Here is a 25430-nt window from a genome sequence, read left to right as displayed (position 1 = left end):
TGCTATGTTGAATGAAAACAACTCTAATATGTTATATAGAGGCATCGAGAATCCCGCAGAACAGTGGTTGCAATAGTAACAACGCCAGCGTTGCTAATTTAATTTTTTTGGTAAAATTAAAAAGGCTGGAACAAATTAGAATTTGTCATTTAGTATGTAGAATGCAATAATGGATGTCAATTGTTTGAATGTTGTTCTTGACACTGAATATATGTAAAAAATATTTACCACAGTAATGTATTTATTTTTGTTCATTTTAAATAGTTATACTGAATGGTAAAGAGTAATAATTATCTAAATATTCAAAAGTATTTATATATTATAAAAATAAAGAATTAATCAAACTCATAAAATTATATATAAATATAGACTTAAAAGTTAATAACCACTTAGCTACATACAGAATATATATATTTTGTTTTAATATTGATTACGCATGCATATAATACTTTAATCCATATTTATAATTTTTAGAAAAAAATAAATAGATACACGATACAATCTATAGATTCAACGCTCTATTTATGTGTGGCTAAAAAATAGCTACGTTGATAATATGTGGATAATTACTCAAACTTTTATTTCCCAAAATATTTTTCATTTAACACTTTTTTTTTTTATATTTGCACATTCTTTTTTAATATTTGCATGTAAACAAATAATGTTTTCATCCAAATCATTACTAAATTACTGTCTGTTTGAATATTTCTTATGATACTTCAATTTGAATTATGTATTGATCATTGATACATATTTGTATCATATACTTTAATAATATTTAATAACGAAGTATTTAAAAAATTTATATGATAATAGTATTTTATGATGATAATAGTTTATCATTTTTTATTTTAACAATATTTATATAATTTGAATTTGAGTTCACACAATAATAATAACATATTTATTATGTTTTTAAAAACTTTTGTATATTTTTGAATATATAGGAGGATTGGAAATAGGTATTCTGCTCCATCTTATTTGACGTCAATTTTAGTTTTATGTGGAATGGAATTATTATTTTATATTGGTGAAGTTCTTGTTCCGTGACGTACGCAAAACATGTTGTCTCGTTAACTGGCTTATCATTTGAATTGACTTTATCGGTGTCGGTGAGTGCATGCTCATGTTTGGTCGGAGTAAGCAAATAAAACCGCCCCCGCAAATTGCGCTTATTACATGCACGGTTACTTTTCACTTTAGTATTTTCATTCTGGTCTCTTAAGGTTCATGTCTTGCAATGCAAAAGTTCAATAATAGTCACAGCATCATAGTTAATTCATGGAAATCGATTCAAATTAATATCTAAGTTAGTAACATGTGGTTATTACGATGTGAAAGTACAGGTAAAAATGCGAATTGCGATTTATTAAAGTGGTGAAATGGAACACTGTGAATGGTTTATATAGTGAAGGAAATGAATATTGATAAAAGGAGGTTAGCTAGTTTAGTCGGTGTGGAATTGCAAAAGCGATTTCCCTCCTTCCCCCTTTTGTGTCATTCTGAAATTCAGACACGATTGATTCTGTGATTAAAAAAGTTGCGTGATTTTTCTATTAAATATATGCATGCTCTCTCTCTCTCTCTGTCGCCTAGTATAGGATTAGGATGGTCCTAACGAGAAATGGCACATATATTCTAATGGTGGTCGATCTAATAGTGTAGGAATAAAGAGAAAAAGGTATTTTTATATGCATAAAGATAAATAAATGTGAAGATGGACCACCCTATGGTTCGTAGGTTGGTTCAGTGGCATGTAATTACAAGTTTCAAGCCTGTTCAAAAACGTAGGTGGTGTTAATGAAGTCTCAGTCTTAAACGCACACAATCCCCCACCATTTGTGGAGTCCCCAGAAGATCCCTTTCACACGCTCTCACACTTCACAAAACCTTCCTCCTGGTATCTGAAACTTAAAAAACAACCAAACAACAGTGTTGTTTTTTCACGTAAAATAACGTTATTTTTGGTGGAGGTTTTTCATGAATGTGTTGCGGTTTGATAGGTAGTAGGATAGGAATGTAGCGTGAATTGTGTTGTGTCCTACATATTAAGTTGGAGAGAAAAAAGAATGGAATGCGCGGAGTGCGCAGTGCACACCCTGAGGCAGAGCCAAAAAGGTTTGCAGAGAGGCGAAGAAGAAAGAAGTGAGAAAAGGGAAAGTGAGGTGATGGGAAGAGAAATTTGGTAAGCGGCGGAGAAAGCTACCCTCACTGGACCACTTGCTTTTTAATAGACAAACATTTAAAGCTGTCTTCTCTTCGCCACCTTCACTCTTCCACCTTCATCCCTCGCGCGTGCCTTTTCCTCGCCTTCAAAATATTTTCCTAAATACTCAAATTTTCATTTTTAAAAAATTAAAACTGTATTTAAGCCTTAATTTCATAAATCTACTCTTAAATATGTTTGTACCAGTTTCTGCGTCCAACGTCTGTTACTTCTTTATATGCACGCGAATTTAAAGTTTTAAATACTTAATGCCAAAACATCAATAAACAACATTAGCTTACACCCATAAATTCGAAACACATTAAACAATCAAAGTTTATCAGACCTTTCACTTAATTAATTACTTTTTATTTTTTCATCTTTATTGATTTGAACGGTAAGTCATTTCGGTTTTATAACTTTGTTTAGTCAAATAAGCTTTTTAACTTTTAAATTTGACCGATTTTAGTTTTGTTTCCACTTAAAAATTTCACAGTATTATTTTTCTATCTAAATGTTTTAAACTGTTTCAGTTTAAGATATAAAATCATTAAAAAGGTTAATTATAAGTTACGCATTAGGTGAATATTGAATAAAACTCGAAAGTTTATTGTTGGGCGTGATATTTGATTGGAAATGAAAAAATCATGAAAGTTAAAGAGTTTAGATAGGAGATTATTGCTTATATTCTCGTTTGTTCCGGATTTTTTATTTGAGTTAGTTTGATAAATTAAGTCAACGTGTTTCAATAACTAGGTCCCAATAACATATACTGAAAATCTTCTTAATGGATGAACCTCGTTGTAGATTGAGCACTGAACTAAAGCACGATAATGTAAGTTTTACTCGTGAGAACATGTGGTGGAAAATATGTTTCAATGTTTCACTTGCTTCTAAGCTTTTTTTTTATAGATAAAGAATTCTATTAAAGGGAATATTAATTTGAGATGTTACAAGAAAAATTTGGTAGTAAAATGAATGATAATTTTGTAATGCTTGCTTTTTGTATTATCATACGAAACATGTATTAGTAATTTTATATATTGACTATTTTTTTTTATGTATTAGTAATCGAACCCAGCGTTACAGAAACTAGTGTAGTATGTTTTATGTAACATATATAGTGGGAAATAAGGCACTTAAAAGTAATATAGTCATAGTTAATGGTTGGGTTAGGTATATGTTTAGAGGGGGAAAACGGTCAAAATCAGTTAAATGGGATAACGTTGATTCTGTTTCGTTTTAGTAATTTTTTCTACGGTATGTGATTATTCTGCTTATCCCATCACTGCTAAAACTTTGACCATTTTTAAGCTTTCACTGCAAGTAAAACAATGCGTGGTTTATGTTATTTTATTTCAAGAATTAATAACGTTGAGTTGTGATTGGGCTGAACCAAGCTAATTTCAAACATATCGTTTTGAGATACGTCAAGGGTAATCCTATTGAGCTTGAAATATTTTATTTTGTATCAGTTTCCCGAAAACTGTATTTTTTAAAATAGATTACGCAGGAAAGATGTAAGAATGGTTTGTCTTGTTCGTGAAATGGAAAGGAAAAGGAAGAAAGAAGTGGTATAAAATATGGGATTTGATTGAAAAATAATGAAAGAATATAAAAAAAAGGGAAATGGGCAATAATGATTGTGATGTCATGTGAAGTAAAAGGAGGGTGAAGATATTAAATGTACGTAGGTAGCGAGCATGCAGTGAAATGAGCATACAGATTGGAATGTAGGTTTTCCTAAAGTTGATAGTTTATATAAGTAGTTCCTTAAATGGGGCGCAGATTAATTTGGTGGAGGGAAGTATTAATTAAGGAAAACCTAATTAGGGTGTTTAATTAAGAGATGTGATGAAATGGAAATGCGCGTGGAAGAAAAGATGCGGTCCCACGGGATGCAAAATGGAGAGAAGAGGATGGGTGGAGTACTTTAATACACCAATTAATAACAATTTCATTGGACCACCTCATCCAAATATCTCATTTTTACACCATCTATTTTACTCCTTCTTCTCTACCCTCTGCACCAGATAACAGATTAAACAACAAAACCAATCTCAAAAAGCCACTCCTACTTAGGATCACTTCGATCTTGGGATTCGTTTCCTTACAAAGATTCCCTTAATCTCAAAACCAATGCTTTTCTTTTTCTTAAAAAATTCAAAACCCTTCTCATTCTCAAACAATAAACAAATTCATCGCCCAACACAGACCCTACAAATCTACTATTTTTCTATCATGCCAACATTATGGTGGATTTGGATCTGCCTGGTAAAAGCACAATTTCTTCAAAAATCAACATTTTCGTAAATCAGAGAGCAACTCATGTGGCGGCTTGTAGTATATGTACCAGGCAAAGGACGATCATAACTTTCTGTTGCTCCTGGTCCTTCATTAGTACTTTGTAGAGATGGTCTTTTTTCTTCTTCTTTCTTTTAATTATGACTCATATCTGGCTCAGCTTTTTTTTTATTATTTATATATATTCTTTTTTTTTAATAGCGTTATTTATTTTACCGGTTGTAGGAACCACGGATAAGAAATAATTGAGGAAATTTCCTTGATATTTTTCTCACTGTACCAGAAGTCTATTTTGGTTGTATTTATATCTTGCATTGACCCACTTCCAAGAGAGAGAGGGGCAGACATATATCAAATTATGATCATGGCATGAGGGTCATCATCACTCCTATCTGATCTTCTATTTCTGAGGAAGTATTTCTCATCCTTGTTCCTAGGTTGGTTTTCATGGTAGCTCTATGTTGGCTTATTAGGAGAACAAGTCTGAGATAAACGGAGCTCTCACTCTCCAAACTACCACCGTCGCTGTTCGGAACTACCCTCCACCGACTACCGTCGGAGCCACACAAACCCTACTTTGATCCGTTTTCCACATACCTAACTAATTATTCCACTTCCATTACGGTAAGATCTGTTTTATTTAATCACTTTCCACATAAACAAGCAAAGTAACTATTCAACTTCCTTTCTTTCCGCCCTTCTGCTTTTGGCCTTGTTTATGATTCGGCATGGACATCTCTTGATGCTTTTCAACTCTGTTTCAGTGTTTTGTGGATTGTTTTGCGGGATGAAACAGCTCGACAAACCAAGCACGTTCCTTGCAACGATATTCCAACAGCGAGCCAAACCTGAAGCAGTATATAAGTAACTGGTGGGAAGGCAATTGATGAATTAAGAAGAAGAACTGTTGCAACTCGACGAGCTTTGGATAGTTAATTTGATTCGATGGCTCGACAACTGTGTGAAGACAAATCATCATCCGAATTCTGCTACTCTGATGTGTCATCGGGAAATCCAACGATGCTGGTGAACCAGATCCAAGGCTTTGTGTCAGACCCGGAGATGTACAACCTCAGCACGGGCATGGAAATGATAGGGTTTCCAAAGAGTGACTCCAACGCTGTCATGTGGAGAAGTTTCATCCCCAAACCGGGTTCTTCCTCTTCCAAAACCATGAACGAATCTTCCACCCCTTTCTACCACCGTGACTACAGCAACAAGCCTTCAGATTTCACACCGGGGAATATTTCTGAAACAAGTGCCGAGAATCTAATTGTTGGAGCCCACGATTCGGCCCCGTGGCAAGACGACAACAGCCATAACAGGTTTGACGATTCTTCTTTAAGGTGCGTGTTCCCTTGTGAAGCCAACGAAAGGCCCAGTCAAGGTCTTTCACTCTCTCTCAGTTCAACCAACCCTTCCACTATCGGGTTGCAGTCTTTTGAGCTACGACAAACAAGCCACCATCCTGATTTTGTTCCCTCGGGTTCCAGAGAAGGGTTCTTTGGAAAACCAGTGAGTGTTCAGCAGCAACAGATGTTACAAGATGGGTATGTGAGTTCTAATTCCAAAGCTGCAAGTGTTTACCAACAAGGACATTTCCTGGTGAAGAACTCCAAGTATTTGTTGCCTGCACAGGACCTTCTCAACGAGTTTTGTAGCCTAGACGCAAAGATAAGCGAGGCGGGAAAACTTAAATCGTTGAAGAAGCAGTGGGAAGAGGATAACATATGTAGTGGTTCGTCGAAGAAGCCTTCTCTGACCTCTCTCGAGTTCGTGGAATTGCAGAAGAGAAAGACAAAGCTGCTTTCGATGCTGGAAGAGGTATATATGTTTGATGTCTGTTTCGAAATCTTGTTTGGCTTCATTTAAGAGTGTTGTGTACTGGTACTACTTTTTTGCAAGGAAATAACATACCTTTATCCATCTTTCACCAAAATATGGAAAAAAGCGTGTAAGTAGGTTAAATCCACGCCTTTACTCCAAGTGAATTGGTAATGGTATTGGTATCTATCCGTCCAGGTTCCTTAACTTTTGGGTTGGTGTGTGTGGGTTGATTGGATTGGGGTCTTTCGATTTTGATTCCTGAACTAACTCAGCAGCCACTACGGGCCCTTTCATTAAATGCTATGCTCTCAACTAATGACAATATTCACTCCTTTTCATTTACCTTCGCAATGCAAACCCCTTTTCCATCTTCCTTTTCCTGGCAACATTTATTCTTACAGCATGCATGGTGAATCATTTCATTCCATGGAGACTAACTAGCTGTAACTTTCAAATTAAAGTGTTGCATATTTATATTTTGGCTTTGATTTGTCTTCAAGGTCGACAGAAGGTACAAGCACTACCGAAATCAGATGAAGAGCGTGGTGTCGTCGTTTGAAGCTGTGGCGGGTAATGGTGCTGCCACGGTGTACTCGGCGTTGGCTCTGAGAGCCATGTCGAGACATTTCAAATGTTTGAAGGATGGGATTTTGGGGCAGATTCAAGCAACAAGAAAAGCCATGGGAGAGAAAGACCCAGTTGCACCAGGCACAACAAGGGGTGAAACACCTAGGCTCAAAGTCATTGACCAAGCACTGAGACAACAAAGGGCGTTTCAGCAAATGAGCATGATGGAAACCCACCCTTGGAGACCCCAACGGGGCCTTCCCGAGCGTGCTGTTTCGGTTCTTCGTGCTTGGCTTTTTGAGCATTTTCTCCATCCGTAAGTAACTATCTCTCCCTTGCTAACTGCTTCATCTTTTTCTCTGTGTTTGCCAGTTAGCTAGTTACATATATTATTCAAGTACCAATATAAGTAACCAACAAAATAGATTTTGCTCAAGAATCAATGTTCTCTCTATAATAAAATAAGACACCAAAGTGCAACTTGATGTACCGTGTGTGTTTCTCACGCCTAGCGTATAGAATCTCAATGATTTCTGCTTGCAAAAACTATGGTACATTTTGGTAGTTTCTGCGCATCACTATTCAGATTCCTTCTGCTGGTATTTCGTCATGTTATTTTCAATCTTTCGTAAGCAAAGTAGGCACATAAACAATCCTTTCATTTCATTATACTTCTTTTCTACCAATGTTGCTTTATGTTTAATTAACAACCTGCTAGTTTAATTAATTTGAATGTTTTGAACTTTTGTAGGTACCCAAGCGATGTCGATAAGCATATTTTAGCACGCCAAACCGGTCTCTCGAGAGGCCAGGCACGTTCATATCTTTCTCTAACACATACACACCTAAATTCCCATTGGTTACATATGTTTTGCGTAGATAAAATAGATATTAGGTATAAGATGTTGTTATTATTATATCATTGGATACATTTCTTGTGAAAATTGAAAACCGCTTTGGTTAACCCGAATGTTTGAAAGCAGGTTTCGAATTGGTTTATTAATGCAAGGGTGAGGCTATGGAAACCAATGGTGGAGGAAATGTACTTGGAGGAAGTGAAGGATCATGAGAACAACATAGCTTCCTCAGAGGGTGCTACTGATCCAGACAATGACATAAACTCAAATGTTCAAAACCCTCCACCCCATACAGCACGATCAGAGGATCAGAAGCCATCATTGCTTCGAATAGACTCCGAGTGTGCGTCCTCCATCATCAACAACCACACCATAGAGAACAAAAACGACCCAAAGAGCCAAGAACAGTGCTTTGGGTCTGTGGAGCTTGATTTTTCATCATACACACACCAGTCCCCGGGCATGGTTTCTTTCGGAAGCAATGATCAAAGCGGGAACAGCCAGAGCGGGGTGTCTCTCACGCTAGGGTTACAGCAGCATGGAGTGAGCCTAGCGTTCCCGCCACCATCACAGAGTTCACTGTACTACGCAAACCCAAGGGACCAAATTGAAGATTGCCAACCAGTTCAGTACTCTCTTTTGGATGCTGAAGGACAAAACCTGCCTTACAGAAATTTAATGGGAGCACAGCTTCTCCATGATTTGGCAGGATAGATCATGGATTCTTTATATCCCCATTTCAGATTAAAACGTTACTATAATATGAATGATCAAGCACAAATCAAGATTAGTTTTTTTCCTTAGCTAGCTAGCTACATACAAATGCTTAATTCCATACATAAAGCTATATATATATATATATAAACTTGGTTAATTAGATAAGCCTACTTACTTACAGTTCAGTTTCAACATGTGTATTCATGTCTTTAATATGGAATTGGAATTCGTAAATATCAAGATTTTACAAAGAATTTTTTTACTTAACAAAAATTTGTTTCAGTACGCTGATATGGTATGCCTAGTGTTGAATTTGAAGGGAGAGTTCCATTAGCACTGAGCTAGTGGGAAATAAAATTCGTTTTGTGAGGATCGGAGATATTTGTAGTTTTTTATGAAAAGAAAAGAATATATATTGCAAAACGACAATGATATTAGGTTGTAGAAATTTGGTTGGATGCTAAGAAGAACAAGAATTAGAAAAAAAAAATATCAAAGATAATTTGGTGGGTGTGGTCCCTAATTCACGCCCTCATGAAGACAACATCTCGTGGCGATAAGAATTGGTTGCTTTATGATTTGTCAACTTTTGTCATTGGTTTCTTTTTTGGCCAATATAAGAGATACCCTTGAATTAATAAATTTAGTATTAGAGATGGTAGGCTATTCAAAGGATCCTATCAACCCTATATGTTCTCTAAGGAGTGCAACTTGTGTGTCAAAGGATGAAGAACAGAATCGCACCCACCAGACATGGATGCACATATCATGCCCATACATTTTTTTATTGGTGTAATAATAGATGAGGAGACTGTGATTGTTCACAAACTCTTTATTAATTTTATTCTTGTTATTTTTGAGAAAAAAAAATAAACAGCACCACCTATATTATTATTTTCTACACATAATAATAGTTTAATTAATTAAAATTAAATAATAGAGTGAGTTTTTTAAGTATACGTTTAATTAGGAATAGCAAATAAATGAAATTTATGGGTAACGATATATTGATATTTTCTTCTCTTCTATCATGCCAAATAAATGAAACATATTTATTTGATTTTATTTTTATATTTTGTTGGTTCGGAATGAATGTTGTATTTCCTGTTATGTCTGTGGTTAACAGCGAAGCAGCAGAAGAAATAAAGAAGAGAAAACAAAAGCTGGAAAATGTGTAGAACAGTCACATGGTTGACTTCCTAGAAGTTTAAAGAACAGGCATACAATATACTCCAGTCAAACAAATTATAGCACATGTGTACCTAGGGAAAATGTGTTAAACACTTTCATTATTTAAAATACTTTGTTGTTCTTTCCAAAAATTTAATTGGATTTTTTCCCATATGAATCCATTTGGTTACATTTTATTTCGAATTACACCACATTTAACTTTTAGCTATTCTATATGTCATTTTTTGCACAAGAACATATATTATATTATACAAGTCATGTTAATAATAACGATTCCTTAAAAAACTTATTAGAATTGAGAAAGTTTAATTTATTTACATAGCAAAAGATACTATTATTTTAACTTCGAACACATTTTTACACACATTTTGTATTTATTATTTTAGTTTTAAATTAAATATATTTTTAGTTCTTAAATTTTGATACAAAATTAAAATTTCTGTTCAAAATTTTGATATATTTTTGTTTTTAAATAATACAAATAAATGAATTTAATCTTTTTAATTCAATGTTGTTAATTTTTATTCACAGTATTAGATGCATTTTTCCAATTAATATTGAAGTGTCTCACATTAACATTTGAGTTGTTTACATAATTTGACATGTTCTTATTTTGATATACTATTTGAGAATTGTGTTTGACACATGTTTCAGAATAGGCAGTACAAGTATTCACTCCAACTAGTGGATTGCCAATGGGACTAGTTGGTCTCCAATTAGTCGCTTCCAAATCCAAGTATTGTTCATCAAAGTCGTTGAAAAAGTACTTGTAAAGGGTATTTCGATGTTAAAATTAATAGGTGACGAAACGGAAAATGATTAGTTATGATTATGCATGTGTTGTGCATACATATGAAAGTCATGCCTTAAACTTTTATTTATAGTAGTTACTTTTGTTGGCTTAATCATAATCCAATCATACCTTAATCAGTATTTGTTGGTTTTATTCATGATTATCATTCATGTTAATGTAAGCTTCATTAAGTATTGTTGTTCAATCAAGGTGGTTGGTATGAGTGGTTGGTCACGAGTGATCTATCCTTGTTGTCAGTCGAGAGTAGTCAATCAAGGATGATCGGTTCAAGACGATAGGTCAATAGTGATTGGTTCATTTTTAAAATTTAAAAACTAAAATGTATTACAATTTTAAACATGAACGAATTTTAATTTCATCTAAAAATTTAGAGATTAAAAACATTTTTATCCTTTAGTTTTTAATTTTTATTTTGTAAATAAAAAATTAGGAGGAATTAGGAGGAATTGGTGGACATTTAGTGCAATGAAGAAAATAAGAATTTTGATGGTAGGGCCATTGTTGAGGTGTAGAGGAAGAATATTGGAAGAGGAGGATGGAAGTAAAGAAGAGTTAATTGGTGTGTGACTAATGAAGCAATTCGGATAGAATATTATTAGAGGAGAGAGGACCGTTTTTCATACGTTGCTGTTAATTTCACAACAATGTCCTATGTGATGAAATTGTAGAATAGGGTCTTCGTCTTCTTCAACTTCCCAACCAACTTCCCAATTTTGTCTCTTCAAATAATCCCATCAATTTTTCACTAAACAATTGCGGCATCTTACGTCTCACATTTCCTTTTCTACGTCTTTCTCTGTCTCTACGCACCTATAGACGTTTTCCCACTTCCCTTCATTATTTTAAATGCAACATATTTCTTACACCTAAAGGACATTTTTTCGTTTCCTGTTTGTTAAGAACACCTACCTTTATTACCTAAATCCCTTTCTATATCTAGAAAGAGAAAAAAATATAATAAATTTAGGAGATATCATATCATGACATTAATTACAAAGATAAAAAAAAATAGAGGCATATTAATCAAATTTTGGTCATTCAAGTAAGTATCGGTTTGGTCCAATAGTATTTTTTTTTTCAATATATATAAGTGTACATATTGTGAATAGTTGTGAAATTAATTTCCTTTTTTCTTAAAAAAATCAAATTTGATTGTTTTAGTCCTTTAAAATATCTAATAAAAGTTTCTAAATTTCAACTTCGTTCCATTTTTTTTAAACAACTTATTCTAGTTCAACAAATTTTAAATTCGTCAGATAAACTATTTACTCTCTTAAAGAAAAAAACTTGTTTACAATTTAAATACTCAATTTGATAATTTCAAAACCAACTCACTTTATTTTGATCAATATCACTGTGCTATACCTCGGTGACCGATCGACTAAGGAGAATCTGGGACCAAAAGAGACAACCAACCGGCGGTCAGACAAATACTAATCACGAAAGATAAATATCATTAATGACCAATTAATTTGTTTAATGATCATATTAAATGCGAATATACGCTATTTATGAGTGATTGACCGGTCATATTACACGAGAATATAATATTAATGGACAATCAACAAGTATTATTGAATTTGATTGTCTGATTTAATGATTAATCAATTTGTTTGGCTACCACAAGCCTTATAAATATACTATTGACATTCAGGTTAAAATAACATCGGAGGATTGATCAATCCTCAACCTTATCAGGTTCCAATACTTTTTATTATAATTTATAAATTATAATTTTTATTTTGTTTAACTCATATTTTTGTGAGTAAAAATATTGTGCACACGAAGGTTTAGACCAATGCTCAACTTTATCTCGTTTTAATGTTATCTCATTATAAAAATAAATATTTTATTTAACTCATATTTTTGTGAGTAAAAATATGATGTGCAAGAAGGTTCAGAGCTACATTCAACCTTATCAAGTTCTAAAATTATCTCGTTATAAAAATAAATATTTTGTTTAACTCATATTTTTGTTGAGTGGTATCTGAACATCCTTTCCCGTAATGGTTCCAGTAAACCGCATTGTACCGGTGCCCGCGGATCCTTTTAATGCATTAAAGGATAAATGATGTGCCAATTCTTCTTCCAAGTTAACCACATCCTCCTCAAGTTCCTGTTCTTCCTTCTCCTCCTCTTCTAGCTGCATAATTAAGTACTGTCGATTTGGGCACCTATGTGTGGTAGAGAACTTTTCATCACAAGTGAAACATAAGCCTCGCTCTCTTCGGGATTGCATTCAGTAGGGGACATCTTCTTTATGGTACTGTTTCTAAAAGATGCAGCAGTAGGTTTGGTGTTTGGTGTAGCCAAAATGGGCTGTTGCATAGGGTTAGTGAATGATTGTTGGGAATTGGTGGGATGATTCTGTCTATGGTACCTCACATACTGAGGTTTGGTTTTGACACTATATTTTTCTTCAAATAAGCAAGCTAATGCAATGGCCTTTAAAATAGAACTAGGGGCTTGGGCTATGACCTCACGTTTAATGTCAGGTTTAAGACCACTTACAAAATAGTCTAATAGAACTTCTGCGCTGACGCCATAAATTCTATTAGCAAGGCTAATAAATTCAACATAATAATCGTTTACGAAGCCTATTTGTGTGAGTTTAAAAAGTGTTGCTCTAGGTGAATCAAACGGAGAAGGACCAAACTCAAGTTCGAGTGACCTGACATACGTATTCCAGGAAATAATTGAACTGGTTCTCTGCATCATTTGATACCACTGTACTACATTCTTTTCAAAGTGGACTGTTGCAATCACAATGCGTTGCTCATCAAGAGTATTATAATACTTGATGAACTGCTCTGCACGGAAAATCAATTGAAGGACCTCAGTGGAAAGTCGAGCTTCACGTTCCTCACTTGCAAGGGATGTGTGAAACCCTGGGAGTTCCGTCCCCCACCTTGAATATTAGCTTTAAAATTTGCTAATTCATTTCTCAACTTTGTCATCTCACGTGCGTGGTCACGATCGCGTTTCTCCAAGATTTCGAGAATATGCAAAAGCTCCGGTGAAGGTGTATTCGTAGTCATGGTGGAGATGATGAAAGCACCAATGAAACAGTGAGAAAATACACGGATAAAAGACTGACAAACGTAATAAGACTGGTTTGTTATGAAAACAAGGTCTGGCTCATATTGCACTTCCTATGAGTTCAAATGTGATCATAGGGAATCAATCTAATTACAAGAAGCTTTAGCAAAACAGAAATGGAAAGGAAAAACACCAGTACAGAAATTACACAGAGAGAGAAGAATAATTTCCCAATTCATTTGGGTGCCTTACACGTTTCTCCTTTTTTGTCATGTCAACTCTTTGAGGTGGTGACACCTATCCTTGGATGTTAACAACTTTCTAGCGTCTTCTATTTTCTTTTTGACTCTGTTCTCTCTCCATTTTGCTCTTTATTTTTGTAATGTGACCCTCCTCCTCATTTCCGCTTGTTACACTTCATTTGGAAATTACAGGTTGCTGAAGCTTTCTAAATAATGTAATGCATTACCTCTCTCTGGCATTAGTCTCTTGGTTGTAAATTTTTTCTTCTTAAGAAACATGTTTACACTTATGAACCCTGTTTCCTTTGACCTTCCAGGCATGCTTAATACTCCCAAGTTGCTGGAAACAAAAAGCCATTGGTTTTCATTTTGTACTCCTTGTTTTCTTACCCTTACCGTCACTGCTCATTATTAGCTCGATAGTTAACTTTGTGAATTGGGCTCTGTGAGGTTTTCAGACTCTGATTGAATAGAAATAGAAAAATCTGTTTTTGTCCAGAAATGGCACCCTTCACCTTAATGAAGTGCAAAACCATGCAGTTAAAACTTTCTTCCGGTTTAATTGTTTACTTTTCCATTCTAGCTATTACTAATTGAATAGTGTTATTCCTACATTTTCTTACAACAACTTCACAACATTTTTTCTTTCCTTCTTTTATCTTTATGCAATTAACCATCTTAATCCACACTTCTATCTCTTCTCATCTTGATTTTCTCCTTGTTGTGGAAATGAGAGTGAAAAATAATTTGGAAATAACATTACTCTTGCTAATTTACTATTTTTGATAGCTGGAAGGTAAGCATTGTTAATGTTATAAAAAGCCAATATCTTTAGCATCGTCGTGGTTTTGTTTATAAACCAACATATTTGCTGCGTGACATAAATTCCTGTAATAACTATCCAAACCTTCTACCCTTTCTACACTAGGGAATAACGGAGGGTTTGTATTTCCATCTTTGAATGTTGTCATTGTTAGAAAATGGAGGGATTGCATAAGCCGATTTTGCAGTTATGTGTAAATTAGTTTGTAGCTTGACACTCTTGTTATGTTTTCCTTTTGCTTAAAAGTTATTAGGTTCACCAGAGGATGCTAGTCTTGCATTTCTCCGAAGTGAAAATGCTAAAAGATATATTCGACAGCTTCCCCATTATAGGAAGCAAAATTTCTCGGCTAGATTCCCAAGTATGTCTCCTGAGGCATTGGATTTACTAGAGAAGATGCTTATCTTTGATCCCAACAAACGCATTACAGGTATGCCTCATGAATTATGTTTCAAGGATGTATTTTTAACTTGCTTATTATTGAATGTAAGTTCATATTTGTTTATACACTTTTTGTAATATTTCACTTATTTCCTCCAGTTGATGAAGCACTGTGTCACCCATACCTTTCATCACTTCATGACATCAATGATGAACCAGTTGGTCCTTGGCAATTCAATTTTGATTTTGAGCAGCCAACATGCACTGAAGAGCACATCAAGGAGCTCATCTGGAGGGAATCAGTGAAATTCAATCCAGATCCACCCAGTCATTAATTCTTTCTTGAATAATGATCACCTGACCACTCTTGGTCTTGGGTGTACGTCTGGAGAGACACGGGAAGAGGGAAAGATAAGTGATTCATATGATTGATGATACAATCAGTGAAGAAGGGAAATAAAGAGAAATGATGGGGGTGTAACGTGTGAAACTAGTTGAGTGACGAGGGAAACGTTAGTATTCTTTATTATTAGGATGGACAATGATAATTTGACAACATTTTAATACTGTCTACGTGTCATTATGTGATTGGTCCATAATTATTCTACAATCAATAATAATAATCATAAACACCAATATAGACCAATCACAGAATGACACGTAGACAGTATTAAAATGTTGTCAAAGTATCATTATCCTAGGATAGGATAATGTACCATGATACACCTCTTCACTTAAATACAGTGTCTGTCCACTGTTCAGATTAGTTGCTACATATAGAAATTCAGAAAGTTTCACTGTTGTAATCTAGTCCTAAAGCATTCAGGATACAAACCAAAATGAGGAATCATTAGGAATCAAATTGGTAGTCAGGGTTTAGGGAAACAATTATGATGACAAATATGGTCTGTCATGGAGCCTTTTGCTTATTATTTATCTTTAATTTTTTGTTCTGGTTTAAATGTTTGCATCTAGCACCATTTGTTTCACATCTATTATGTCTTGCTTTTAACACATATAGAGTGTACTGTCGTTTCATGGCTACCCTAGTTCACTGTACCAGAGTTCTATATTCCTGTAATTCTTAAGGTCTTGTTCACTTGAGTGGATTTGAGGAAGAGTAATTGAGGGGATTTGAGAGGATTTGAAAATAAATATTTTTGTTGATTATTTGAATGAATTTGGAGGTAAATGAGATTGGATTTGGAAGTAAATTTTTTTAATCTGTAACGTCAATCAAATCCTAGACTAATTCTCATAATCCTTACTTCCAAATTCATTCTTACTTACCTCTAAATTGACTCAAATAAACAACAAAAAAATTTATTTTCAAATCCTCTCAAATCCCCTCAATTACTCTCCCTCAAATCCACTCAAGTGAACAAGACCTAAGTGTTGGACTAACAATGTTAATCTTACGATGAGACTAATTTCAAACGCCTTAGTGAAATATTGAAGGTAATACAATCTATTTATCTATCTTTTTAAGTCATGATTATATTTTACTTTACATAATAGATTGACATGTTAACATAATATATGTGTTTTTTCTCCATCTTTTTATACTTAAAGTGCAACTTTTGATAGTGTTTTTATTCTTATCTTGGACTTTTTTGCAACAAATTTTTATTCAACATCTTATCTTGGACTTTTTTTTGCAACAAATTTGTTCTCCGTACGTAAATAATAAAAACAAGATAGAAAAATTTTACAATAATACTAAATGACATCTATATAGTCATAAAATGTAGAAGTTGTTCCTTTTGATCTAAACCATAGACATATATTATTTATTGCAATGTGTAAATGCTTGTCTAATGTTGAATTTTTAAACAATACTTCATTTTGAACATATTTATTTTATATATCATTCATTAAAATAATATTTTAAACTATTTTTATCTAATAAACATGTTTCCAAATTTTGAAAATATAGCAATTTTTGTCTTAATTTTTATAAAAACATTATTATTTTTTAACATATCTAATTAAATGGTGTGCTTTACTATGCTATTATAGCAAGTGCATTAAATTGCATCATTATGTTAAATACAAACTCCAAATCTAATATTTCTTTATGGGATTCAAAATAGAAAAATATTTAAATTAATTCGGCTGTTAAAATCAAAGTTACTGTTGGCCTTTTGATGTAAAGCTAGTAAATAGACCAATACTATTATTTAGGGTTTTTTAATATCAAAATTAAAATTATTTTAATGTAAAATATTTTTTTCAAATTAACTTATTTATACATTTATTTTAATTTTTAGGGAAGTTTATTTTATTTTTATTTTTATTTCTTTAAAGGATTTATAAAAAAATTCAACAATAATCTGATTCTTGATACTTCATTGAATTACTTTGCTTCATCAAATGTATATTATTTAATTTAGCAATATGAGTAAAACTATAATCTTTTTAAAAGAACTATCATTTACTTATATTTTTAGTCTTTCAATATAAAGTAACAAATGTTTAACTTTTGTAATTTTAGTTTTAATTATTGCAAGTGAGTTTGATATTGTTCAGGATCAGGATAAAGATAGAATATGAAGAGCCATATAAAAAAGAAGGAAAATTATAAACATACATCTCTTAATCTTCCAACAACTATTTAACACTTAATAAAAAATTAATATTATTTTATTTTATCCACTCAAATTATTTTATATTTTAAAATATATTTTTTTTGGCGTTGAAAAGATATAGAATATAAAAAAGAATACACATATATACCCATTTTCTTTCCTCTCCAAATTACATCTAATATTTAATTAAATTAACTGTAATGACAAAAAGTGATATAAATGAGTATAACTACAATGGCTAAAAAATGCACTATTTGAACTAAATGGCCTATAAAAGAGCTAGTTAATTATCATTTGAACGAGAACTTCATATCATTTTATTATTTTTTACGGTAATAATGTACAAAAGAATAATATCCTTTGATTTTGAGTATATTAATTGCTTAAATATTATATAAAACTAGAATGGTGGACTCGACCTAATTGTAAAAGATTTAAATGTTCGATTGATACAATATTCAGTTAGTTATGGTAAACAAAAATAAAAATTACTTGTAAGATTAAATATATTTTTAATTTCTTAACTTATGAAATTAAAATTTATTTATATTTAAAATTTTGATATATTTTTATTTTTAAATTTTAAAAATAATAAATATAAATTTTTTAATTTAATTATGTTAATTTATTATTGTGTAAATATGTTTTTCAATAAATATTAAATTAAGAATCTGTGAAATGATATAAACATTCAAATATTCATTTTAAAGAAATTTAATATAATTAAATTAAAAAAACTATATTTATTTATTTTTAAAGTTTAAAATTAATAAACGAATTATAATTTTATATTAATTTAGTCAGTGAAAACATAGTTAACTTTTTTTTTTAAGATCGATAATCATCTCTAAATCCAACCCGTTAAAGACTCCAACTTTAAATGCCACGAAGCAATCAAATCCAAGAAACGAACACATAAGCACTGCGAATTGCAACAAATTCTGACAAAAATAACTTCTTTAAGTCATACACATTACTAGACACAACAGCATATAATGACTGAAGAACCAGATAAAGATTCTTATCAACTTGAAGAAGGATCAAGATTCTCTGAATGAATATGCAAGGTAAGCCAGGTTTATGCAGAACGCTTTCCTATCCAGGTATCATGCCATAGAACATCAACGAGGAAAAGAAAAGAGAAAGAGAATGAGAAAAATGATCATACCCATGAAATGTTTATGAATCTATGAAGAGAATATTATGTATAAACAAAACCGCAATTCTAATGGGGTGAGACTGTAAAGTAAAAACAGTATCTTTTGTAAATTTCTAAACATTGGGAGATCATTCATCAGGTTGATATCATTGAAGATCAGAAAAGGTTGATGCACTGGAAAAACTGACAGTAACAAAAGTATAAAACTCAAGATTAAAGGAAAAAATTTCAAGGATTCAATTATTAATCTTCTTCAGTAATTGTCTATGCAAAATGGAGAGGATCCTAACACGCACCAGGAGAGAATTATTTTTTAATTTTACTCGTTCACAACTTATTTCACTAAAAACCTATTCTAGTCTCGTACATGAGTAAAATATTTTTCTTCTTTCATTTTAACATTATACTTTTTTCTCTCGTGAAATACTACAAGTTGCAAAAGTTGGTAGTGATGGAAAGAATTATCAAACAATCTCTCCTGGTGCATTCGCTCTCGTGGTACAGTGCTTGTCATGCTTCTTCCAGGTGCGTATTCGAATAAACCTTGAAAACAAATCCTAAAATAAAAAATCGTAACTTAAACGGAGGTTACATTCTTCAACGAATGTCAACATTCGTTTAAGGTAAAACGGATGTCCACGTCCGTTTAGGAATATTTCTATATTCCTAATCCTACTATTAGTACCCCTTGAACGTTATTGGCACCAGTTAACTTAGAAAATTACAATTACATCCCATCCTTCCCCCTGGTTTAGATTTCTCTCCATGAGAAGTTCAACATAATTCGGAGAGACCATTAGTTCTGTTAAGTTATAAAATAGTACATAATTAATTCTGATAAATTGGCAGGTAATTGGCCAGCTTAATGATAATCACAATACAAATTGAACATGTTTAAGTTTAGATATTTAGAACATATTCAGTTGTGTTGTTTGTCATAATATTATCCTAAAACAAGGCCAATACTTATGTTTCCTAGAGATACTACTCCACCATACAAAATCATGTGCAATACAGTTAACAATAGTGATCAGAATAATAATTACATATTTATATGATTTCAGGGTTTTTGAATGGAAGAATCGCTGTAAACAACGCATTTGAATTCTAAGGATTATCTAGCAAAGCAGAAAAGTTACGTGCTGCCCTCTGAGCTATTTCATCTGCAACTTAATTAAATAGAAATACAATTTTGTAACCAATAATAACGATACTTTTTTATGAATTACAGCATGAACTTTCTTTCTACAACCACCCAATCTCAGAACGCCCGGGAAGAATTACAAAATTTGAAGTTAACGTCCAATAAATGAAGAAATGAGGTCCAAGAATATGTATATATATATATATATATATATATATATATATATATATATATATATATATATATATATATGCAGAGAACCCAGTTAATCAATATTGATTCACAGTTTTCGCAATCAAAGAGGTTCGTGGATCTCGCCATCTCTGCATATACCCACATCTATCTTCAGGATTCCTGTCTTGTTGGTCTTCATCACTCTGCAACAATTTCTCCTTGGGGCCTATCACACATGTAATGAAATTAAGGGTTAAGATTTTAATATGTTTATAATGATTTAAGGAATATAGAAAATATTAGTGATAACATACTCTATCCCATAGATGCGGGTCTGGCTTCTTGTGCACCTCTACTTTTTGAAGATGAGAAGGATCAGGCATCTGCCAGTGACATTCTGGGTGAGGAACAAGATGTCTTTCATATTCGGTCACTGTGTGTTTCAATGTGGAATTCAGTTTTGCCTTTGAGAAGTAAAACACGAAAGGCTTCTGACAAGGGTTTCTGCTAACCGGGCGTGTGTTGAATGCATATGCAGTGTAATCTGCTCTTCTATACCAATTCAGGAATGTTCTGGAAGGCATTTCCATCTCCCTCTGTGTGAATATCCCACGAAATATTTGAACAGCAAAACCCCATGAAACCGAAATGGTCCATTTTCTTTTCTTGTCGTAGCAAATTGATTGCTGAACGAGGGACGCTGAGTCAAGCTTCATTGGAATGGTAAGCCGTTGAAGGGCTTCTATTCTTGTAACGTTCGGGAATATTGGCTCAACCACATCAAGGTGGTGCAGTGACACCAATGGAGTCACTGGATGAGCTGCAAGAAGCCCCAACAGGTTCCCATACACATCATACTGTTTCAACAAAAACAATGTGTTATAGTTTCGCAATGTCACTGTTAGCTAACTCATAAAAAGACAACCCTAATCACGCAAGAAACAACAAAAGTCCTCGTCGTTTAGTGTGGTGTTGCTTGCTCAACTACCATAAACCTACGATGATTAAAGTCAAAATATAAGGTTCCTAAACTGGAGCTCTATATGTATGGTGTCCCTGCAACGAAATGGTAACAAAAGAGTGTTTAGAAACCTAAGTAAATTACAAAATAACATAGAAGTTGTTCACCACCCACCGTCCTATAATGGACCGTGTTTTGTTTGCAAGAAACTTGCAGTTAGATGCAAAATATCACTTTCAAACTGATAGGTTCAGTAGCAACTGGTTTGCTGTATAATGTAATACATTAATAACTCAAGCATTTAACAGATATATAGCACCGAACATATATAAAAGACAATTCAAACATCAGTTCAATTGTTTGTAGAACACTAGTTTCATTATATTTTTTAAATATTATGTTATATTCTTCACCCTTGTGTAGTTTCCTTCTCCGTTTTACATTCCCATGGCCACGTATCTATTAACTCTGTTGTTCAAAAAAATATATTCAATGTGTTAATAAATTATCAACATTATTATTTGATTTCATTTTAGTAATTTGCTTCATGACAACTTCATTAATACAATAGTTATGAACCTGAATTTTATAAGTGATTATCCACAAGTATATGCATATATAATATACTTTGAAAATAGTTATTTTTAATTAAAGAATAATTTTTAACTAATTTATATTATAGAGAAATTTGTGAAAAAAAATATAAACATGTTATCATAATTAATATCGATTACAGATTTTAAGTATTGATCATAACAATCAAATACTAAAAATTATAATAATTAATTCAATAACCATTGAAATTTTTATTTTATTTTTTAAAAAAATCTATTTTATGTGTTAATTAGTGTGTAACTTAAAAAGTTAAAAATTGATAATAAATTTTCTTAACGAAGTGATTGGACCTACGTAAGGAAATCAGAAATGAAACATCAATTGATAATAGAAGGTGAATATATCATGTTTTTTAAGATCATATAATCTAAATTTTGTTAAAGGTATCCCTGACATGAAACTTTGTAGATGTTTTAAAGGCACAGTTATTATTCAGTTGATAAAATATTAGATGTGAAACAAAAGAGAAAGACATAATCGAGACCACCGACACCATTGAGTGAACTGTTGTACTGTTTGCAATAACAGTAAATTGGAAAGTTGTACTGTTATATCCTTCACCACCTCTCCCTCTTTCTCCTTTCTCCTTTATAGACTCATCTTTTTATTTTGAATATAGATTACTATACGTCTGCATAAAAAGTTTAATTTTGATGATATATATCAAACACAAATTCTATTTTCAGAAATATTTCTCATTTTATAAATATTCTAAAATTAATCTCAAACTTTGGTACACCTTGGGTAGACATGTTTTTGTACTTTAATTAATTAATCATGAAAACGAAAAAGTACGTATTTTATAAAGCTAGATTTTTTGCAAGAATAAATTAGTAGGGGTAGAGGTAGGAATAGAGACCTGGTGAAAACCGAGTTCCTTGGTGAGTGGAACACCGAGTTCAGCCATGCAAGCTTGCATTCGATCATCGGAGCCATACAGAGAAGGGTACCTCTGAATACAACGGTCTTGAGTTTTGCTCAGAGCTTTAGCCAAGGGGTAGCTGATGGCGAAGCCCCCTCCGCCGTAGGCCATGCCGTAGGAGAAGAATATGTTCTGCAAGTGACTCTCCGACAAGCTCCCAATGTAGTACATGTGGTTGTGGTCGTACTTGTTCAGAATCTTCAGCAGGTTGTCGGTCACGAAAACAGTGTCGTCATCGCCCATGACGAACCACCGCACGTCCTTGAGCCCCAGACGCAGCGTTTCGGTGACGATGCGGGAGATCCGAATGGCGGAGCGGTGACCCAGCTTGTTGGTGTAGACGAAATTAGAGGTGTCCGTCGAAACCTTCACCGGCGGCAACCCTTCCTCCGGGTCGATCTTCACGCGATCGTCCAGCCACACCACTCCCCTCATCTCCTTCTTCCTGTACCAAATCTTTATGTAATTCTTTCTGTGCTCCCACAGCTTCGACGACGCCGCAATTCCGAACACCACGTGACGGAGCTCCGTTTTCTGGTCTCGGCGCTTCCCCGTTCCGGTACCCAAAGAGGAGGAGGATTCCCTCTTCTCCGTGACGTTTGCGTAGGGGAGAGAGGAAGAAGCGAGGTGGTTGATGATGAAGGGCGCGTGGTTGCAGGCGCTTGACGATGTTGAGACTAGCTTCAGAGTATAAAGCATGTAGATGAGCGAAACGAAGAGCATTAGCCATACCATAAGCTTCTGTGAGCCTAAGGATCGTGCCTGCGCCGTACATCGACCCTGATCCCACGTTACTTTCTCCGATTCTTTCATTTACTCAACTTCTCTCCTGCACAAAAATATATCCTTTCAATACCGTTAGACACAAAAATGAATTGAATAGAACAAAACATTAGTCTCCAGTTACGAACACACATTACGAGGTAGCACTTATTAATTTTTAGGAAGATGAAACATGCAGAGGTGTCAATGGAGGTGATGGGTTTGTGTGTGAGCTATATATGCAATGAAAATAAGGAGAGTGAATGCATTAGATAAATACTCGTTATCGGAGTTAGACAAACGTCTAAATTTCTACTTTTATAATTAGCAATTTTCACCTCTCTTTGTTTTTACTCTTCTGGGGATTAAGTGCTTAACTACTTTCTATCCAAAGCAAATCAACTACTCTATCATCTAAAACTGGCAATGGTAAAGTCCTCCCCGTTTGTCTTTTTCTTTCGTTTATCTTCTTCTTGGTCACTAACGGATTATTGTTGTTAACTTATATCAATTTGCTATGTTCAAGAATATCTTTATATATTAGTTTTGCGCAAACATGAAAAATCTATCGTTCTCTGTGACAGTCATTGACAACATATTAACAATAGAACCGTGTGCTGCCATTTTTTGTCTGAAATTTTCATTTTAGACGAGACTTCTTTTCTATTTGACAATGTTACTTTTCTTAATAAAACCAAAGTTTCTCATCCACAATAGAAGTCAGCACCTTTTAAGGAAAAAGGAAAGCAATAATGTCAATTTCTATTGCTTGTCCAACAACTATTGCTACACATATACAACACCTTTTACTTACCACTTACCATGCTCGAGTTAGTGAAAGGGATTTTCTGCTGATTTCATTCGACTAGAAATAACCATGTACTTATTGCTAGATACCACACTTTTTTAGCTGGTCAACGGATTGATTTTTACATACTACATTACAATTTTTTTAGTGTATAAATATTAATACGTTGTGATTTTCTTTTTTTTATATATTTTCACTACATTTTTTTTACAACATTTTAATATCATCTACGTGTCATTACGTGATTGGTCCAAAATTTCTTCACAATCAATAATAATAATCATAAACACCAACGTACAACAGTCACAAAATGACATGACACGTAGATGATATTAAAATAGTGTCAAAAAAATGTTATGAAAGTATCATTATCCTTATAAAAATTCAGATGCCTCGTTGATTTGTGTGTTTGAAATTTTTTTGTTAACTCCTGATCTCGTAAAACTATGCCTTGTTCACCTATGAATTGTGGTTTTCGTAGTAGATAAATTTTATATAGTTAACATGATAATGCCTTACGAAGTGGTACTTTATTCTGTCTCTGTTCTGTTTCCCACTGGAAAACTTTATAATTTATACTACTCATTTGTTGAAGGAAATTTATGTTAATATGAATTTTATGAGAAATGCTACTAACCCATGTACTCATATTCCATAGAATAGAATTCATTATGCACTTGACGGTATAACTATTAATTAACAAATATTGGATTAAGTGCACGGCATAGCCTACAAATTGACAAAAATTCCTTTCTAATTGAGTGTACATTCAAAACTGGATATTGCTAACTGAGAAAGAGAGAACGATATATAAAGGATAGAAGGAAAGCTACCTAAAAGGGAATACAAATTACAAATGAACGTGAACAACTAGTGGATTATGAAAGCAACTAGATTTTCCTTGGAGAATTGGAGCCTGAGGAAGATGCTCTGGAAATTACAGATATGATTGAATTGAAAGCATTGGCTGCTATCTTGGACTTAATCTGCCCTCTTTTTGGAAGTGGCTTTTGGCTTCTCAACCTGTTCCTGTTGGCAAATTCAGCAGCTGAAACACGACCCATTCTGTTGTTCATTCTCTTACTGTTAAAAAAACTGATCTTTTGAGTGAAGGTAGCAAATAGTGTTTATGTGAAGAGCTGGGTAGGAGGAAATGTAAGGTAGGAAGGAGTTTATATAGAAAAGAACCCTGAAAAACTCTATCCATATTTTAATATAGTTAGGTACGAGAGAGCGTGGAAGAGTGATGCAAATTAATATCGGGAAAGAGGGTGAAGCAGCACTGTCTCGCTGGTGGGAGTTAGGAAGCATGCCAGCTATTTTGTGTTA

The 25430-nt window shown here is 33.4% G+C and overlaps 3 protein-coding genes across 3 annotated transcripts; 2 read left to right on the top strand and 1 right to left on the bottom strand.

Annotated features, from left to right (window-relative positions):
- The first annotated feature begins 4791 nt into the window (after window positions 1–4791).
- On the top strand, window positions 4792–8658 carry LOC124842377 (homeobox protein BEL1 homolog). Its single transcript, XM_047318844.2, has 5 exons — window positions 4792–5134; window positions 5275–6334; window positions 6838–7220; window positions 7656–7716; window positions 7888–8658. The coding sequence occupies exons 2-5, from the start codon at window positions 5456–5458 to the stop codon at window positions 8473–8475; spliced, it is 1911 nt and encodes a 636-aa protein (XP_047174800.1). The 5' UTR covers window positions 4792–5134; window positions 5275–5455; the 3' UTR covers window positions 8476–8658.
- A 4861-nt stretch (window positions 8659–13519) lies between these two features.
- LOC148191901 (mitogen-activated protein kinase homolog MMK2-like) lies at window positions 13520–15303 on the top strand. Its single transcript, XM_088099976.1, has 4 exons — window positions 13520–13551; window positions 14554–14560; window positions 14834–15017; window positions 15128–15303. The coding sequence occupies exons 1-4, from the start codon at window positions 13520–13522 to the stop codon at window positions 15301–15303; spliced, it is 399 nt and encodes a 132-aa protein (XP_087956102.1).
- A 4439-nt stretch (window positions 15304–19742) lies between these two features.
- LOC148191900 (uncharacterized) lies at window positions 19743–23563 on the bottom strand. Its single transcript, XM_088100686.1, has 4 exons — window positions 23447–23563; window positions 22469–23360; window positions 20348–20890; window positions 19743–20259 (listed from the first exon to the last, which is right to left on the bottom strand). Exons 2-4 carry the CDS (start codon window positions 23342–23344, stop codon window positions 20155–20157), a joined length of 1524 nt encoding a protein of 507 aa, XP_087956812.1. The 5' UTR covers window positions 23345–23360; window positions 23447–23563; the 3' UTR covers window positions 19743–20154.
- Window positions 23564–25430: the final 1867 nt, after the last annotated feature.

Source organism: Vigna umbellata, chromosome 10 (genome assembly GCF_029865625.1).
Source record: "Vigna umbellata cultivar VRB3 chromosome 10, Vumbellata_1.0, whole genome shotgun sequence".
Classification (NCBI taxonomy): domain Eukaryota; kingdom Viridiplantae; phylum Streptophyta; class Magnoliopsida; order Fabales; family Fabaceae; genus Vigna; species Vigna umbellata.
The sequence above is the reverse complement of the archived record's forward strand: the minus strand, read 5'-3'. Positions and strand labels throughout refer to the sequence as shown.

Bases quoted from the DNA above. Each gene is read 5' to 3' on its own strand.
- LOC124842377 (XM_047318844.2), top strand. From the start codon at position 5,456: ATGGCTCGACAACTGTGTGAAGACAAATCATCATCCGAATTCTGCTAC. The intron at 6,335-6,837 runs GTATATATGTTT...TTTGTCTTCAAG, and splicing joins TGCTTTCGATGCTGGAAGAG to GTCGACAGAAGGTACAAGCA. The intron at 7,221-7,655 runs GTAAGTAACTAT...GAACTTTTGTAG, and splicing joins TTTGAGCATTTTCTCCATCC to GTACCCAAGCGATGTCGATA.
- LOC148191901 (XM_088099976.1), top strand. From the start codon at position 13,520: ATGGTGGAGATGATGAAAGCACCAATGAAACA. The intron at 15,018-15,127 runs GTATGCCTCATG...TATTTCCTCCAG, and splicing joins TCCCAACAAACGCATTACAG to TTGATGAAGCACTGTGTCAC.
- LOC148191900 (XM_088100686.1), bottom strand. From the start codon at position 23,344: ATGAAAGAATCGGAGAAAGTAACGTGGGATCAGGGTCGATGTACGGCG. The intron at 20,891-22,468 runs GTCTCTATTCCT...TTGTTGAAACAG, and splicing joins AGGAACTCGGTTTTCACCAG to TATGATGTGTATGGGAACCT. The intron at 20,260-20,347 runs GTATGTTATCAC...CATGTGTGATAG, and splicing joins ACCCGCATCTATGGGATAGA to GCCCCAAGGAGAAATTGTTG.